The sequence below is a fragment of the Primulina eburnea genome, chromosome 15 (assembly GCF_022965805.1).
Source record: "Primulina eburnea isolate SZY01 chromosome 15, ASM2296580v1, whole genome shotgun sequence".
NCBI classification, from domain to species: Eukaryota; Viridiplantae; Streptophyta; class Magnoliopsida; order Lamiales; family Gesneriaceae; genus Primulina; species Primulina eburnea.
Genome location: NC_133115.1, coordinates 2,490,951 through 2,508,071, shown reverse-complemented (window position 1 = coordinate 2,508,071; position 17,121 = coordinate 2,490,951). Strand labels below are relative to the sequence as shown.

Here is a 17,121-nt window from a genome sequence, read left to right as displayed (position 1 = left end):
TTATATGTAAATTTTGTATAATTTTAAAATAATATGATATTAATTCGGATAGATCAATTTAAAATATTAAAAGATTTTAGAGTTTAAAAAATTCTATTTCGAACAGAGTCATATTTCTGACTCTACCATGTATATGGTGAAAATTAGAAGCAAATTATGGGATGTAAGGAAATTTAATAAAACCTAAACCTAACTGCATGTGTCCCATTTTTTCCCTTATAAAAAAATCAAAGCGAAGAGTTTTGTAAGCCTAAACACATGGAGCACTCTGTAGAAAGAGACCAGCCACTCACCCCTGCCGGCCGCCTCTTCCTCCAGCCCCAGCTCAACCAAATCATCAACTGCGCCATCGCCGGGAAACACCCAATCGACGTCGCCGCCGTGAAAGCTCAAGTCCAAAACTCAGTCATGCTGAAGCATCCCAGATTCTGTAGCATCATAGTAAGGGATTCCTTGGGCCGTGAACACTGGAGAAAAACGGAAGTCGATATTGATCGACACGTCGTTATTCGACTCCGTCCCGTCTCCGAGGATCCTTCTATCTCGGACGATGAAGCTGTCAACGACTACATGGCTGATCTCTCGGTCTCGTCGCCTCTCTCCGAGGATAAACCTCTGTGGGAGATTCACATACTCGCAGCTCACAGGACGGCGGTTTTCCGCGTGCACCATGCGCTCGGAGACGGGATTTCGTTGATGTCGCTGCTGCTGACGTGCTGCCGGAGGGTTGATGATCCAGAGCAGCTGCCGAGTATCGGCGGCGTTGGGACTTCGAGCTCGCCGCTGAGGAGAAGGTGGAGTGCTTGGAGTATTGTGAAGGTGGTTTGGTATACGTTGGTTTTTGTGATGGAGTTTGTGTTGAGAGGGTTGTGGCTCCGGGATAGGACCACCGCCTTGAGCGGTGGTTCCGGAGTGGAGGACTGGCCGCGGGGATTGGCGACGGCAAGGTTGCGGCTGGAAGATATGAAGACTGTGAAGCGAGCAGTTGCAGATGCAGTGAGTTTTCCCGTTCTTTTTCCATAAATTTTTGCTTCATTTCTTGAAAAACATTTTCACTTCAAAATTAATTTGCCATGTTATCCTCCCTAATTTTAATTAATTTTCAAAACTTACCATAAATTATTTTTCAACCTAAATATTATATATAATAATTATATTTTACAATTTAATCATAATTTTTGTCTTATATAATAATAATAATAATAAGCTCAATCTTTAATTATTTTAATCTGACGTGACTATAAATTGGATTTAATTTTAATAGTTGATTGAACCAGTTTAAGTTTGTTTAACTTTATATATTAATCACCAAGTATGTTAATTTATTTATTTAAAAAGCAAAATATGCCAAATATATTAAAGTTTTAAAATAAATATTTATGCTGTACAGATTTTAAATCTTTGGCTTTGTTATTTTGATTATTAGAATTAAAACTATTATATGTATTATTCAAATACTTCAAAAATAAGTAAATAAATATGTAGAAAAAACATTGTTTTTATCAACAAACAAAGTAGATCTCTTATGAAACGGTCTCACGAATCTTTATTTATGAGACGAGTCAACCTTACCGATATTCACAATAAAAATTAATATTTTTATCATAAAATTAATATTTTTTCACAGATGACCTAAATAAGATATCTGTATCACAAAATACGAACCGTAAAATCGTCTCATACAAAATTTTGCTCAATAAATAATAAAATAATATTCCTTTTTTTTATAGATGTAACTGTACTTCGTTATCTATCGTAAATATATAGGTAGCTATATTAAATTCTCATTTTCTTTTACATAATTTTTATCATGTCAAAATATCAAAATGGGACAAAACAAATATAGCACAATTATCAATCATTTTCAGACCATTAATGATGTCCTTTTCGGAGTAGTCTCATCGGGCCTTTCTATGTACATTAGCACCTGTCCGAAAGGTAATACTCAAATCTATTGATTCATATATATATATATATATATATATATATATATATATATATATATATATATATACACACACACACACACTCAATTCACAACCTTTGTTCATGAATATTGGACGATACGATAGCTCTTCCCGAAGGTCTGAAAATGACCGGTGTTGCTATGGTGAACCTCAGACCACAGCCAGGATTACAGGTAATTTTATTGTATATTATGACAGATTCAAATCGATTCGAGTTCGATAATTTTATATAATATTATTAGGTACAGTTTGGTACATAAGATATGATAAGTAAGGGATATACAATATAAGGATAAATCAAGGATAAATATAATGATAAGATAATATGTTGAATGTTTGGTATGATTTTAACAAGAGTGATTAAATTTATATATTGACATGTAATGACAAAATTAACCCTATCACAAAAACTTATATTTCATTGTTATCAAGATCTTGTAATTGCATATCTCAATTCTTAAATTACACTATATATATATATATATAGTTCTAAAGAATAATTTTCGTTTTTTTATCTTATTTTGGAAATTATTTAAACAATTTCTTTTCTTTTTTCAAAGGTGATCACCGATCAAATATAATTTGTGTCTTTTTCTTTATTATTTTTATAATTTTTTCATATCGAAGGGCCTAGTAACTATTTGTGTGTGTGTATATATATATCTATATATTTGTATATATGTATATATTTAATAAACATTTAACATTAACTTAAATGCATTTAAATAAATGGGGGTAATTAAGTAATTTGTAGTATATTTTATCATTAAATTAAAACTATCACACCTCTTACTAAATATATTTTATCCTTCTAAAAATGTAATTATCAAGGGCCCATGATATTATAATGGGCTTTTTAAAAACGTACCAAACGTGGGATAAGACGGATTATTTATCAATCTCACCTTTATCCCGTGTACCAAACAGTGCCTTACTGGATTCCTACGTATATATAGATTGTGGAAATGAAACCAACTAGTTGTGGTACCGTTGATATTAACTACAGGACCTAACGCAGCTGATGGGCGAAAAAAGTAGGCCTCAATGGGGTAACAAATTTGGTATACTTCTCCTCCCTGTCTACTATCACAAAGACAGGTCAAATCCTCTCCAATTTGTGAAGAGAGCCAAGGCAATGATCGACCAGAAAAAGCTCTCGTTCGAGGCTCCTTGCTCCTATAGAATCGGCAACTTGATCATGTCTCTTTTCGGCCCAAAGGTGAAGAAATTTTGGACATATATATATATATATATATATGAATTATATATATATATAAATATATATATATAATTCATTCAAAAAATTATTGCATGTTTTTCAAAACGTAATTAATAGGGGCTGAACTAGTAAAAAAGCTGGAAAATATTATACAAACCTGTATACTTTAGACAAAAAAAAAATAAATAAAAAAAAATGTCCTATATAACTCAAATGGAGGTGGTATATATGTGTGTGTGGATTTTTAAAAGTGTGAGAGCTTGAAATGTTTTTCTCCGTTAAAATTTAATTTGTTTGATATTCGGATTTTGGTATTTTATTTTGTCAAATTTTTGTTTTCGTGTTGCAAGTTAGATTTATTCAGTCCTATTTTATTGAGTTATTCATGTGACGTCATATAATGTTGGCACGATATGAAATTTAAAGAATCTAATAAGTTGTAGTTTATTACTTAAATGATCAAAATAAGGCAAAAACTTGTGTGAGACGGTCTCACGGGTCGTATTTGTGAGACGGATCTCTTATTTGGGTCATCCATGAAAAAGTATTATTTTTTATGCTAAAAGTATTACTTTTTATTGTGAAAATGGGTAGGGTTGACCCGTCTCACAGGTTAAGATCCGTGAGACGGTCTCACATGAGACCCACTCTCAAAATAAAAAGCAGGCTAACTTACAGGACATTGTCATAGTTTTTTCTTATGATATATATGCTAGATTAAAATATTTTATTTCTTTAAAATATTAGTTAAATTTAAGCAGTGGGAGGAGATATTTTTTTTTTAGTTTTTGAAATTCTTTAAAAAAATTAAAAGTCTTTATTCTAAATAATTTTGTTCAAAATAAAGAACGTGTCTTTTTAATCTTATATATATATATATATATGACAACAATTTTTTCTTCCAACTTTACCCTTGTATATTAATATTACACTTCTTTTATTATTTTTTTTAAAAAAATTCAATACACACTTTTATTTTTATTTAAAAAATTCAAATATCAATTTAGTCCCTTCATAATTTGTCAAATTTCACTTTAGTCTATCGATAATGATAAAAAAAATTGTACACAAGCACATCGCGTGTGCAGAATAACTAGTCTAAATAAAACTTTTTCGCCACGTTATTCTTGTTCTTTTCTTGCAGGTTGCGGGTATCCTCAATTACCGGATTATTTGTAATACCACATTTACTATATCGAACGTAGTTGGCCCTCGAGAAGAGATCACTTTAGGGGGCAACCCCGTGAAGCACATAAGAGCCACTTCCAGCAGCCTACCTCATGTAACATACATTTCCGATTTCTTTCGCTTCGCATTTTCTTCGAAGTTATATCTAATTAGCACATTTTTTCATTTTGGTGTTGACTGACATGGTGCTGGATGTTATATATTCGGCAACACGTCAGAACTCCAGATGTGATTTTACTTTTTCCCCCGATTGTGTGAGATCACGAGAAGCTTAACTTCCTTATAAAAGAAAATTTGTTGGTTTCTAATGATAGATAATTAATGCAGGCAATCACTTTGCATATGGTGAGTTACGCAGGAGTGGCTGACTTGCAAATTCTGGTGGCCAAAGATATAATCCCACAACCCAAACTTTTAGCCAAGTGTTTCGAAGATGCGTTGCACCAAATGAAGGAAGCTGCCGAGGCAATTACGTCCTCGAAACTCACTTGATATCGAAATATATTTGAACTTTGATCGAGAGAATCAAAGGATCATGTTATTTACTGCATCGGATTTGGGAATAAATCTTTCATGAATTCGGTTCAATTTAATGGGATTTAGAATTTAATTTCGGGAAAAAAATTAAAATGTTATTTAAGAATTGAATTTCACGGTTAAAAATGATATCATTGAAACAAACAAATTTTTAAATCGATAGTTTTTTAAAATATCTTGTTTATTAATAACATTCATAGGTGTGTGCAACGATCAGTTTGGTTCGGTTTTAATAAACCTCAGGTTTTTTGAATGCCTAATCTTTAAATCAAACCATTTTAATTCGGTCCGGTTTGGTTTTTTTGTATTACGGTTTGGTTATTACGGTCGGTTATTACAGTTTGTATAATAAATTTAGTTATAGATGAAGTTGTACGTTATAAATTTTAAAAAAATATAATAAAAAACCACAATCAAATTAATTTTCATTATTTTACAAAAATAAAAATAAAGTAATAAAAAACAGACCTAGCTATAATTCTTCTAACTAATTTGTTAAGTATATCACATAATCAAAATAAAATAATAAAAAATATAGCTATGACAATGGTAAGCAATTTGGAATTTGGATATGTTGATAGTGAATAATTCCAGCATTGGATTCATCAGCTCTTGCAACAAAAATCTTCATATATAGAGAAATTAAAATATAAACCTATTATAAAAAAAATAAGTTCATATTAATGGCAAAAACTTGTGTGAGACGGTCTCACGGATCGAAGTTGTGAGACGGATTTCTTATTTGGGTTATCCATGAAAAAGCATAATTTTTTATGCTAAGAGTATTACTTTTTATTGTGAATATTGGTAGAGTTGACTCGTCTTGTCGTGGAGAAATCCGTGCTTTGTAAACAATTGCGATGTGCAGCATCCGTGCTTACAAAGTACGGGTTAAAGTAATTTGTAAAAAAATTTATTTTAAATTATTTTGAAATATTTTTTTATTTTTAAATTAATTATAAAAAAACCCTTTAGCCCATAAACCCCCATTACCTGGAGTTGTTGAAAACCCTGCCTCCTGGAAAGTCGAATTTCCCCACCTTCAACTTCAAGACGAAGCAATATTCTTGCCTTAAACCTTCAGGTGGAGAAACAAGCAGCAAAAATCAGTTTGGGTCGATTGTGAATAAGCAAGGTAACGAAGTAAATGATGGATATGGCTTCTCGATGTATTGCTTTGATTTTAATGGGTGTTAATCGATCGAATTTCGTGTCAAAGTGATTTGAATATAGTAGAATTGTTGTTCCGGTTTTTGTTCTGAATCCACATCAAAATTCTTGATAAACCCTATTGAGCATCTCTAGTTAATGTATATCCTTTCACAGAATGGCATTTGGAGAGGAAATTGGCGGCTTGTCTGATGATGAACGTAAAGCAAAGCTTATTCTCTCTCTGTTGAGAAAGTATGTCCCCGATGTCAAACACCCTTTTCTCGACCCTTCAGACCTGTCATACGTTGTGACGACTGTCAAAACTCACAAATTGCTGCTCGAGCGTGGTCTAGCCAAACAAGAGGTGATGGATTGCTGGAAAAAGGCCGTGGATTCCTGGGACCATCGAGTGCGTTCTCTTTTGGCTGGCGATATGGTAAGACAAAGCTGTATTTTTCGTCATATTCCAGTAGAATATTTGTTTGAAAAATATTGAAGGATGGAGCATCTATTAATTTCATTGTACAATTTTTGTGATTTCTTTGATTAGCTGTATATCGCTCTTACGTCAAATAGGGCCAATGTTACTTCTTTTTTCATTTGATTTCTTTTGGCTGGACGAATGGTAACATGAATCATGTTTTTTTTTTATTTATCATAGTCCAGTAGAGTATTTATATGAAAAACATTTATGGGTGGAAGTATCTATTAGTTTTATTGCACAATTTTTATGATCTCTTTAATTAGCCTGTACATTTCTCCACTTCAAATAGCAACGATTGGTTTAAATTTTCCTTTCTATTTTTCATTAATACTTGAAAAAAATGAATGGACAAGGAACGTGTTTGTGCTGGAGGTTGAAATAGTAAGAAATAATTTGTTATGCCACTGTGTAGAAATTTGATGCTGGGTTAATTGCTTTTTATTATTGATGGACATACTTGGTTCTTAAACTTTTGGAACAACGGATTTTTTTCTTTCTACTGAATGTAGAGTAAAAAGAGAAACTACTGTGGCTCTAAAAATTTTTGATTTTGTTAATGTGCTTTAGCCAACAGATAAGTGTTGGGCTGGGATAAGTTTACTTGCGGTGACATGTCAAGAATGCAGTTCACAACGTTTCTTAGCTTCAAATTCTTCGTGGTGTGCTGAGCTACTCAATCACATCCAGGTATAATTAATTTCCAGCACTGCAAGTTTTGGTAGGATTTCTTATTGTGACTGCTGGCGTTGATCTTTGTATTGCCCTGACAAATTTATCTTGTCGCTTCCAAGGTTCAAATTGTTGAAAGGACTTTTAAGTTTTAAGATCATGACTCAGTTTCATTTGCTAAAGTACCCTTTGAAATCATGGAAATGTACCAATATCCTGAAAAAGGGTTGTTGAAGAGTTTTCAATTTACCCTTTGATCTTCTAATTGAAGTTATGCAGAAGTTCCCTGACAGCTTTTTATCGTAATAGCTTACATGTCATATGCAAAGTTTCAATGTTAACATAATTAGTTCCTGGGGTTTGTAGAGATTCTTTTGTAACTCATTTCTATGATATCATACACATATACATACAATTAAAAAGTGTCAATTGTTATTCACTTTTTTATAAATGGTGCAGTTTATTTGAACTCTGTATTGTTTGTTTTTAAATCTTATACCGTCTCTTTGGTCATTGTTAGTAGCTTCCTGCGGCTTCTCCTTTAGTGAAGGTGGCTGCTTTTGCGGCTCTATCAGATTTGTTTACCAGGTTTGTACATTAATATTTTTTTTAAAGAAATGCTAGATCTTTTTTATATGTTTCTTCTGGTTATCTGTGAAAAAAATTTGTAGCGATTTTTTTAAAAGTTAGATGTATGGGTGAATTTGTTTGTCAATTGTCGTCATTCATGTTTGTTTATAAGTATTCAAGCATATTAGTGACTCGCGAGGACTATTTTTAGGAAAAATTGCACGCCTTCATACTTTTATGTTGGTGTCATTAAATTTTTTACTGCTCTTAAATGATCTTCATTTTTCATGGGATCAGAGGTGAGATAAAAAATTTGATCTTTGCAGAAGGGGTCTTACATCAACTTTGTGAGGTGACTAGTTGACATTTATATTTGTGTTTTGGTTAGAATTCAAAGTCTGCTTTGTATTTGACTTGGGTTTGGCCATAAGATCAAGTGAAAATTATCATTTTCATTAGCTTGCTCTATACCAATTTAACGTAGCTGATTTCTTCTATTTAGTGACATGGTATATATTTTCAATAAAGTTTTCATGCTAATCTTTTTCTTCTCCAGTTTGTTTGTCTTTCTTTTTAAATTTTAATTTTCTACTGTTATACTAAGATATGGAGGTGAGTGGTTAATTGTTTTGATCTTTTCTCATAATATGAGTTAGACTGAGTAGATTCCCAGAAGCAAAGAAAGACGGAGCTTCACTGGCTTCGAAAGTTATTGAGCCAACTTTGAAGATGTTAAATACGGATAGCTCTGGTGCTGTATGTACATATATATCACTGCTTTACATTGTTTTATGCGTTAAATCAGTTCTGTTGTGTTCATATGTCTGTAAATGTTTTATTTCATGATTTACAATATTCTTATTTGTTTTTGTTAGCCTTCATCTCTATTGTGGGAAACGTTTCCTTGCTACCTTGTTCATTTACTCTCCTTCACTGGCATATTCACTTTGCAGGAAGAACTACTTGGTCTTTTATGCGCCTTGATGAATTTCTTCCCAGTATCTATCCACCGACATTATGACAATGTAAATTCTCCATTTTTTGCTTTTTGTGTCAGCTATTCAACTTTTTTCAATGGTGGGCTTCAATACACTGTTGATTTTTAAGTTCATGATATTCGAAAATAAACTGTTTTTTTGTGCAGGTTGAAGCTGCTATCGTCTCAAAAATCATGTCTGGAGAATGCAGTGCTAGTGTTCTAAAGGTGAGAAAGTTTTCCCATGTTTCGATACAGCATTTTATTGCCCAATCCAGTGGGCTTCATTTGGAGTTCTTCATTTGCAGAAACTTAGTTGTGGCTTGTCATTGCTTCCGAAATCAAGAGGAGACAAGGATAGCTGGTGTTTGATGATGACGAAAATTTTGCTGTCAATTGAAAGTCATCTGAATGATGCCTTCCAAGGGCTAGAAGAAGGTATTAACCAGAGGAGTTACCTAATTGGTTGTCAATTTTGGTTCATACTTTGTAGCTTATTTATTTTCTAATTTTTCTTCCAGATTCCAGAAGCAGCGAGGCCATGAAGGTATTACTTCTTTCAGGTAAAAAATCCCCACCACCACTAGGAGGATTAGTGGTATCTGAGCAGACTTCTAATCTTTCAACCAGGAGGCTCGAGCAACTGCTGGGGTCTAAAATTTGTGCTCTAATGAGTAGTTGTAGCACGATGCTCAAAAACTTTTACCCTGTTCAGGTAGCATATAACTTCTTTGCTGATGCTTTTACATTAAGAGCAGCAGGTGAGGATCTCAAAACTGATGCATGTTAAATACCATTCGTGTTGAATGGCAGGTTCCTGTGCCAATTCGTGCTCTAGTAACTCTTGCATGGAGAGTTCTGCTGGTTGATGGCTCATTGTCTCAAAGTCCATTTCCTTTCGGGACTACCCTGAAACAAGAATTTATATGTTCAGAACTTCCACTGTTGCAGTTGCATATGCTTGAGATTATCACAGCAGTTATCAATGGTTTAAGAAGGTGAATGCTGTTATTGTCTTTCAGTATTTACAGATGCCAAATTCGTGTTTTAGTTCTCTAGCAGTATTAAGTTTATGCAATCTTGCTTGAAGTTTTCCTCTCCGCTAAGTACTCTAATGGGCCATCAAGCTATCTAAATTATGCAGGTCTGAAAAGAGTTTAGGATTGCCAAATCCCCCCGTAAAAAAATGGAAATATAAACATCACTGACAATTTTTAGTCTTCCTGTCGAGGCCTAAGATTCTCGACAAGAAGTATTCTAGTTAATTGGTGGGTTTCTAGGCAACTAGTTATTCGGTGGGTAAAAGAAAATGCGAAAACTGATATTAAATCCAATTGAAAGAGTGAACCTAAGCGTTGGTCCGTGCAGAAAGATGATGTCTGATTTAGTATAAATATTTATGATAGCAGTTTGGATTTGCACTGTGATTTCAGTTCACCTTCTTGATTTGCAACTAGTGCAGCTATTTTTTTTTCCTTTCTTGGAGTTGAATTGTTAATGATCATTGAAATATTTTTATGGGTAGATGGACTGATTTTGTTGCTGCAGCTAAAATCTTAGAATTGGCACAGTTCCTTTTTCTGCTCCTTTTTTTCCCTGAAAAGAAAGTCTTAAGTCCTAACTGCTTCATTTTGATCTCAATTTCGTCAAGTTATAAGTTGTTTAAACCAGGAAATTTCTTTTCTTTGTGCAGCAAAGTATTACCACATGCAGCAGATATTTTACGACTGCTGATGGAATATATGAGGAGATGCATTTTTGCAGAGCTGAGAGTGAGAGCATACTCGATAATGAAAGTCCTGATATTAATAGGGGGCTTCGGTATGAATCCAAAATATTCGTTAGTTCTTTTTATTTTTTGTCTGGTTTGCAAAAGCAGTTTCTTTATATGTTTCAACTGCACTTAACGGTAATCATTATATCACACTCAAGTATAGTGCATCTCTGGTGTGTGCTCATGTGTGTTTCTATGAAAGATATAATAGAAGCTTTTGAAAACAAATTGGATCTTTAAATTTCCAGTGCGCAAAATTCTTGGGAAATACTGTTTTATGTTATGTAGAGTGGATCTATGAGCATTTTCTATTCATGGAGCGTTCAGTCTGTTACTTTCATGATGTCTTTGATATTCTTATTGTTTCTGTCATCAATGTTGTTAAAACCATCACTAAAGATGAATCTATTAGAAGATGACGTATTAAAGGATGAGAGAAGGCTAAGAGGAAGTTTGCGCATAACTATATAAAGCGTGGGGCATTTATATTATGTGCACGTCTTTTACCAAATTCTAAATATCCTAGCTATAGGTGCTTCACATTTAACTAGCTATTGGTGCTTCACAATTAACTGTGCAATGGATCCATGTGATGGGAACTTTGATAGTTCTCGTAGTTCTGGCAGCTTGATAGAGCACGTAACATCAAAAGTTAATAGTTCATTTGTGAAATCTTGGCTTGAAACTGTAGCCATCACATCCTATTGTTTGGGCTTTTGATTGGGCGTCATTTTGTTTGTTCAGCGCTTTGGAAACTAAGAAAGGGTAAGATCTTGTATTTTGAGATCCGTAGATCGTATATCCTCTGTGTTTTACAGACTGAAACTTGTTTGAGAGAATTGAAGTTGCTGTGATTGGAGGCTTTATGTGCTCATTGACAGGGTTGGGGTGACCGGAAGGAACCATGCATTGTGGTCATATGCAATCAAAGAGCATGTTGAAAATAAAATCTTGCTATAAAAAGCGAGGACTTGTTTACATGATTTTCTTGGTTAAATGCCCTTATTATATGCGAAAATGTTCTAACACAGGCTGTTGCCTGTTAACTCAACCAAACTCTTCTTTCTGTCCTCTTTCTATTCTTGATGGTGGTGCCAAACTGTGATCATTTATCCATATTTTTTTTTCCAAGAACCTTCGAATAGGCGACATTTGTAATGAGCTAGTACCTTATATCAGACAACTGTGTTATATCTTGACTAATTTAAGCTTTTTTATTTCAGGAACCGCAATTCATGTGATCCCAGATGTTATCAACATTGTATTTATTGATTTAGATCCCCTTGCTTATAAGGATGGCACAAGTTCCAAAGCTGCTTCGGAGGTAGTGAAGAAATCTGGTCAGAAGAGAAAGAAGCATTCTAGCACGACAGGATCATTTCAAGAACAGCCTGTAAAAGATGTAGAAGTTGAAATGCCACAGACTTTGTTTCCGACATCTGTGAAGATAGCTGCATTGGAGGTGTTAGAATCTATTCTAATTGTGGTATGTGTCCGATCTAATGATGATGAGCATATCATTAGTTATGATCTCTCTTCATTTTTTCTTCCTTGGGAAATCTCATTCGTATGTCTCAGTTATATGATCATTTGGTTTAAGTGAATCTGATGACTGACTTGACGGAGAATGGTGGATTGCAACTGGATGAATTTATATTTTGGCTAATCTAGCGCAAATCTTCTATGGAACTGTACTTGAACGTTAACTTGTATACTAAGAGAACCTAGTTTCCGATGAAAGGAGCAAGAAACAATGCCCCTTTTCTTCTTCGTGATTTTTCTGTTTCGCAAAACTGTTCATTAAGGTGGTCTAATCTTTGCAAAAGGGGCTCGTTTATATTTCTAGAGTCTCCGATAATCTAGATCAATACCATTCAAAGTCTTAGAACAGAACCCTACTTTATTTCAGTTCTACAGGTACTTCTAGATAAATTTGAAATCTATCTATGTATTTGTTAATTTGAGTACCTAAACCAGATTCTGGCAGACACTTCCCAAAAATTTAATAACCTCCAAGTTGAAGATGCTTTGTTGTGCTTTGCCAGATGTGATATCAGTCTCCTTGTATAACCACATTATGGTACACTAATTAATACCTTACAGCTTACCCCAATATTCCAACCTTAAAAAATAACAATAGAACACCTGTCATGGGTAAAATAACAGTAAGAAACATAATCCATTTAGTCTTTTTCTAAACGCATTACTCAATTTTGTTTTAATCAGAATCTGTTTCTAATTATTTGAGTTATTGCTGCCTCTCTATGATAATTTCTTTATCTCGCTTGGATGATTCCTGAGGTTTGATAATATTACTACTTTTTTCTTTTTCAAATGAGCTATTTGCTGTAGTTTGAGCTCACCATTCTTAATGATGTAGCCACTCAAAATACATTGATTTTATCACAAATAATGCATTTGAGTTAGAATTTATAATTTTAAATAAACTGACATCAATTACAGCCTTTCTGATCCTTCTCTTTGTTTTTCTTTAATATATAACTACTGAAATTGTCACTGCCAGGGTGGTTATTCAAAATTTGATCCCTGGAGACCAAAAGTTAATCATCTTCTTATTACCATTGCTGCAAATGCTTGTAAAGGAGGATGGTCCAAGGAAGAAAGAAATGTCTTCATCTCTGCTGAACCTAGCCTTGTCTGGGCTGACTTTCAACTAGCTTCGTTACGGGGGCTTTATGCATCTCTTATTTCTCCAGGCTGTAGTAGCCCATCACATTTAGCCTCGGGTCTGGAACTTTTCCGTGCAGGTGATCTGTTCTGTATATTTTTCTAAACCATAAAGGTGAAAAGGCATAATCATCAGACTTATTTCTAGTTCGTACTGAGATTGGCCTAATAAGGAACATCTAAATATTCATTTCTGTTAAATTTTTGATAAATTAACTTAATAGAAACTTCTCTCACAGTTGTTTTGGCATAACTTTTTGACTTTTCTATGTTCACGATCATAAGCTTGACCAAATCATCATCCAGTCCTGGTTATGTGGTTCTGCTATGCTGTATTATGACTTGATCCCCTCATTCTGCTCTGAAAGTTGCATGTACTGCAGGAACCGAAGAAAGAGGGACGAAGCTTGCTGACTACTGTGACCGTGCCTTGCACAGGCTTATATCCCCGAGGACCGATCCTATGTTAGGCACCAGTTTGAGCGATAGTGACTACAAAGGTCAAGGCCACAAGTTTCCCGATACTTCATATGCCACCGGACACAGCCTGTTGTCTACATTTGAAGTCGGGATACAAGGGATAGACCCAGCTGAGCCTGAATCCGAAGACGATGACCTGTACGAAAACTGGGTTGGCAATGATAACGATGTCATGGAAATGCAACTCACTGAAACACAGAAGAATGCTAATGATGCCACGGAACCTCTCGTGACCACTGTACCTTCTGTTTCAGTTTTTTCGGAGGAAAAATATTTAGTTGTGCCGGCTGGCAATCCAGCTGAGAAAATGGTGATTGGTGGAAATGATTTTACAGTTGAATCACCGATCTCGGAAACTACCAAGAAACAAAGACGAGATAGTGCACCAACTACGTCATCAAATCTGCCAACAGATGCTCAATCCGATGTGGTTACTTCAGAACGTGCTGCATTCAAACCATTCGGCCAAGAAACAACAGTTAAAAGTAATTTTGATAATGGGATATCTGCCAAAGATGAGATGAACGCTTCTATGTCGGAACAACTTGTGTTGGAGACCAAGAATGATGATGTTTCTCCAATAGTCGAAAGGTTATCTGCGTTTCTATCACGTTCAGAAAAAAGGAGAGGCAAAACGTTGGAATCAGACAATGAATCTGCAGATTCAATCCCAGATATTGTCGATGGTGATCCAGATTCGGATTAAAATGTTCAAGGCTGGATGACACACATTCACAGAAGAAAAGAATACGCCCCAAACTGATTATTTGTGGTGAAATTTTTTTCTCTCAAAGTTTTGGTACCGTTGAGCTGATTCACCCACGAGGGAACCAGATGGGGACACGAGGGATCTTCGATCGGGGAAATTATTATCTTTTTGCCTATTTTTATCCAACCCGAACATTGTTGTCGCAGATCAAAATCTAGGTTGCGTTCATGAGTTGAGTCCAGTGTTGGACGTATAGTTGGTTTAATTTCAACATTTAGAAAGTGTTTAATGGTCAAACTTTCTGAATCTCGAGAACCATAAATTTTCGTGGCGACTTCCATTAACATTGAATTTTTTGTTCTTTTTAATCAGATAAGATGAGTAGTTTGTTACAATAATGTAAACTTTCCAACTTTGAAAGAAAATAGTCGTGTGTTATAGAATTAATGTTGGCAAAAACTTGTGTGAGATGGTCTCACGAGTCGTATTTTGTGAGATGGATCTCTTATTTGAGTCATTAATGAAAAAAATTATTTTTTATGCTAAGAATATTATTTTTTAGTGTGAATATCGGTAGGATTGATTCGTTTCACAAATAAAGATTCGTGCGATCGTCTCACGAAAGATCTATTCATTAATGTTAAGTTGGTGGCATATATATACGTAAGTTTGAATTATGTACATCAATGTGACTATAGTTGAGGTGTTGTCAACATATTAGATGTGTCGGTCTATGTCAAAATTTAATATCAATAAGTGAATGTTACTTCATTGATATTCACATATGAGTATTCACAGTGAATGTTCACATATATATGTGTTAACATGCGCTTTGAACTAAAATCAATAATGATGGAACAAGTTAATATTTTCAAATGTTCCCAATTTTAAGTTTCAATCGTTATACTCAAAATCTAAAAACTGAGAACTTAACAACGAAGAGTTTTATATTTGCCTATTTATCCATCGTATGGTCCATGTTTGAATAATTTAAGAACATTTCTCTTTATTTAAATGATTATATTTTCTTATATAAAACTTGATATAAAATTAAATTTTAAATAATATCTGAATTACTCATCAATCCCACATGAGAGTGCCGGTTCCAGGAGCTACAGCAATTGGCCTCATCTGCCCGAAGGAGAAGTTGGTCACGGCGGGTTGTCAAGTGTCGACTATTCAACTTCAATCACTCCAACTATTTCTTGCTTACACTTATTTTCCTTTTCATTGTAAACATTTGTTGTTTCAACCCAAAAAAAATGCATATAGGGGTTAAAAAGAGCAAATTTGCGCAAAGATTAACATATAGATTTACTCGATACATATCTGTTTCTCACGAAAACTTGCGGGGCGTGTCAGACACGTGATCGTGCCAAATATGGAATGATCCGACTTCTTTATCAAGCGTTGTGAGTCCCGATTCGACCGTTAGTTTTAATTCATTCGATATGATTTTAAAGCCAAAATATAAATTAAGGAATATGATGAACTTGTAGAGAAAATTCATGAACAACATCAAATTTAATTACGTTGCTATGAACATGAATGACATTTTTTACAAGAAAGTTTGATGAATATGCAAAAATTTGAAGAAACTAGAATGCTGAAAATTGGAAAATATGCATAAAAACTATTGAGAGAAATTGAAGAAACTTTGCTACTACTTTATTGAATATTTTTGTCTGTGTGTTTTTTTTTATTCCTCATCTCAGCTTTTGTTCCACTCTACTGAACAGTTTGGTCATCTTCCACTATCATTCATTGTGGATCGTGGACCAACTCCTCCCATCATGGTATTCAACTGACTTCTTCTTAAACTTATCTACCAGACTTCTCGCATTCTGTGAACTTCTATAGTTAGTGACTTCAATTATTTGGGCTAAACAATATCTAGCCATTTGATTACAGATATATGCTCTAGTTTTCCGGTGGTGAAATTGACATTCCCCATGGATCTGCCGAGATATATGGTCTTCGTTTAGAGATGTTGATGCTTTGATTGATGAGATCACATCATCTTCTCGGTAAAAATCACATTGCAAACAAGTAGATATTGTAGAGCAATCATATAATCATCGATTAACAAGTTCCGTAATACGATATAAACAAAATCAGTATATTTCATAAATAACACAAAGGATCATTGTTTTTATAACTGAATTTACAAAATGAAAACAAAAATAAATGCGAAAGCGTTTCTATAACTTAAATCAAATAACAAAAATAAAAAAAAATAGTCCTGACTTCACAAAGATTCATCATCATCCTCAAAAGTAATCTTGTTTCTCTTTTCAACTTGTTTGATGTTCTTATCTAGGGTGAGAATGTAAGATGTGAATATTATATGAAATACTCGGTAACTGAGGAATGTTCGAGATATATAACAACACGCATACACGTATATATATTATTTTGAAATCTTGAGATAACATCTCCTAACTTGAATCATAAAGTATATCCATACTTCATAATCTTAACATCACAACATAAATTTCAAATCACTTTATATTTCATTCTAATATCTAAATTTCAGTCTCAATTAATCATATTAAATATATGTTATTATTTTATATTATGTTAGATTTTTAGCACTAATTTTTTTTTGAACTATATATATATTCCACTCTGGATATGATCTATTCTCCTTTTCTCTTTGTTCCAAATTGTAAGAGCAAAAATTTTATTTTTGAAAGCGAATATAGTCG

At 33.8% G+C, this 17,121-nt stretch overlaps 2 protein-coding genes across 4 annotated transcripts; both read left to right on the top strand.

The window, feature by feature from the left end:
• Positions 1 to 228: 228 nt before the first annotated feature.
• Positions 229 to 4,962, top strand: LOC140815302 (wax ester synthase/diacylglycerol acyltransferase 11-like). Of its 2 annotated transcripts, none has more exons than XM_073174427.1 (6): positions 229 to 996; positions 1,869 to 1,938; positions 2,085 to 2,140; positions 2,974 to 3,186; positions 4,331 to 4,468; positions 4,702 to 4,962. In XM_073174427.1, exons 1-6 carry the CDS (start codon positions 259 to 261, stop codon positions 4,864 to 4,866), a joined length of 1,380 nt encoding a protein of 459 aa, XP_073030528.1. In that variant the 5' UTR covers positions 229 to 258; the 3' UTR covers positions 4,867 to 4,962. The 2 variants fall into 2 exon arrangements, with proteins under 2 accessions (XP_073030528.1, XP_073030527.1); XM_073174426.1 differs by having other exon boundaries at positions 232 to 996; positions 2,073 to 2,140.
• A 934-nt stretch (positions 4,963 to 5,896) lies between these two features.
• On the top strand, positions 5,897 to 14,757 carry LOC140813635 (uncharacterized). 2 transcript variants are annotated; one of them, XM_073172237.1, is made up of 14 exons: positions 5,897 to 6,046; positions 6,238 to 6,499; positions 7,115 to 7,234; positions 7,740 to 7,804; positions 8,443 to 8,542; positions 8,740 to 8,811; positions 8,931 to 8,990; positions 9,071 to 9,200; positions 9,284 to 9,477; positions 9,576 to 9,760; positions 10,456 to 10,583; positions 11,760 to 12,022; positions 13,061 to 13,304; positions 13,608 to 14,757. In XM_073172237.1, exons 2-14 carry the CDS (start codon positions 6,239 to 6,241, stop codon positions 14,408 to 14,410), a joined length of 2,625 nt encoding a protein of 874 aa, XP_073028338.1. In that variant the 5' UTR covers positions 5,897 to 6,046; position 6,238; the 3' UTR covers positions 14,411 to 14,757. The 2 variants fall into 2 exon arrangements, with proteins under 2 accessions (XP_073028338.1, XP_073028339.1); XM_073172238.1 differs by lacking the exons at positions 5,897 to 6,046; positions 6,238 to 6,499 and having other exon boundaries at positions 7,141 to 7,234; positions 7,737 to 7,804.
• The last annotated feature ends 2,364 nt before the right edge of the window (positions 14,758 to 17,121 follow it).

What these genes read in the sequence shown, in the direction of transcription:
- LOC140815302 (XM_073174426.1), top strand. Translation starts at nt 259, where the DNA reads ATGGAGCACTCTGTAGAAAGAGACCAGCCACTCACCCCTGCCGGCCGC. An exon ending in CATTAGCACCTGTCCGAAAG is followed by an intron (nt 1,939 to 2,072) that starts GTAATACTCAAA and finishes ACGATACGATAG; the next exon opens with CTCTTCCCGAAGGTCTGAAA. An exon ending in CTTCCAGCAGCCTACCTCAT is followed by an intron (nt 4,469 to 4,701) that starts GTAACATACATT and finishes TAATTAATGCAG; the next exon opens with GCAATCACTTTGCATATGGT.
- LOC140813635 (XM_073172237.1), top strand. Translation starts at nt 6,239, where the DNA reads ATGGCATTTGGAGAGGAAATTGGCGGCTTGTCTGATGATGAACGTAAA. An exon ending in TCCACCGACATTATGACAAT is followed by an intron (nt 8,812 to 8,930) that starts GTAAATTCTCCA and finishes TTTTTTGTGCAG; the next exon opens with GTTGAAGCTGCTATCGTCTC. An exon ending in AAAACTTTTACCCTGTTCAG is followed by an intron (nt 9,478 to 9,575) that starts GTAGCATATAAC and finishes GTTGAATGGCAG; the next exon opens with GTTCCTGTGCCAATTCGTGC.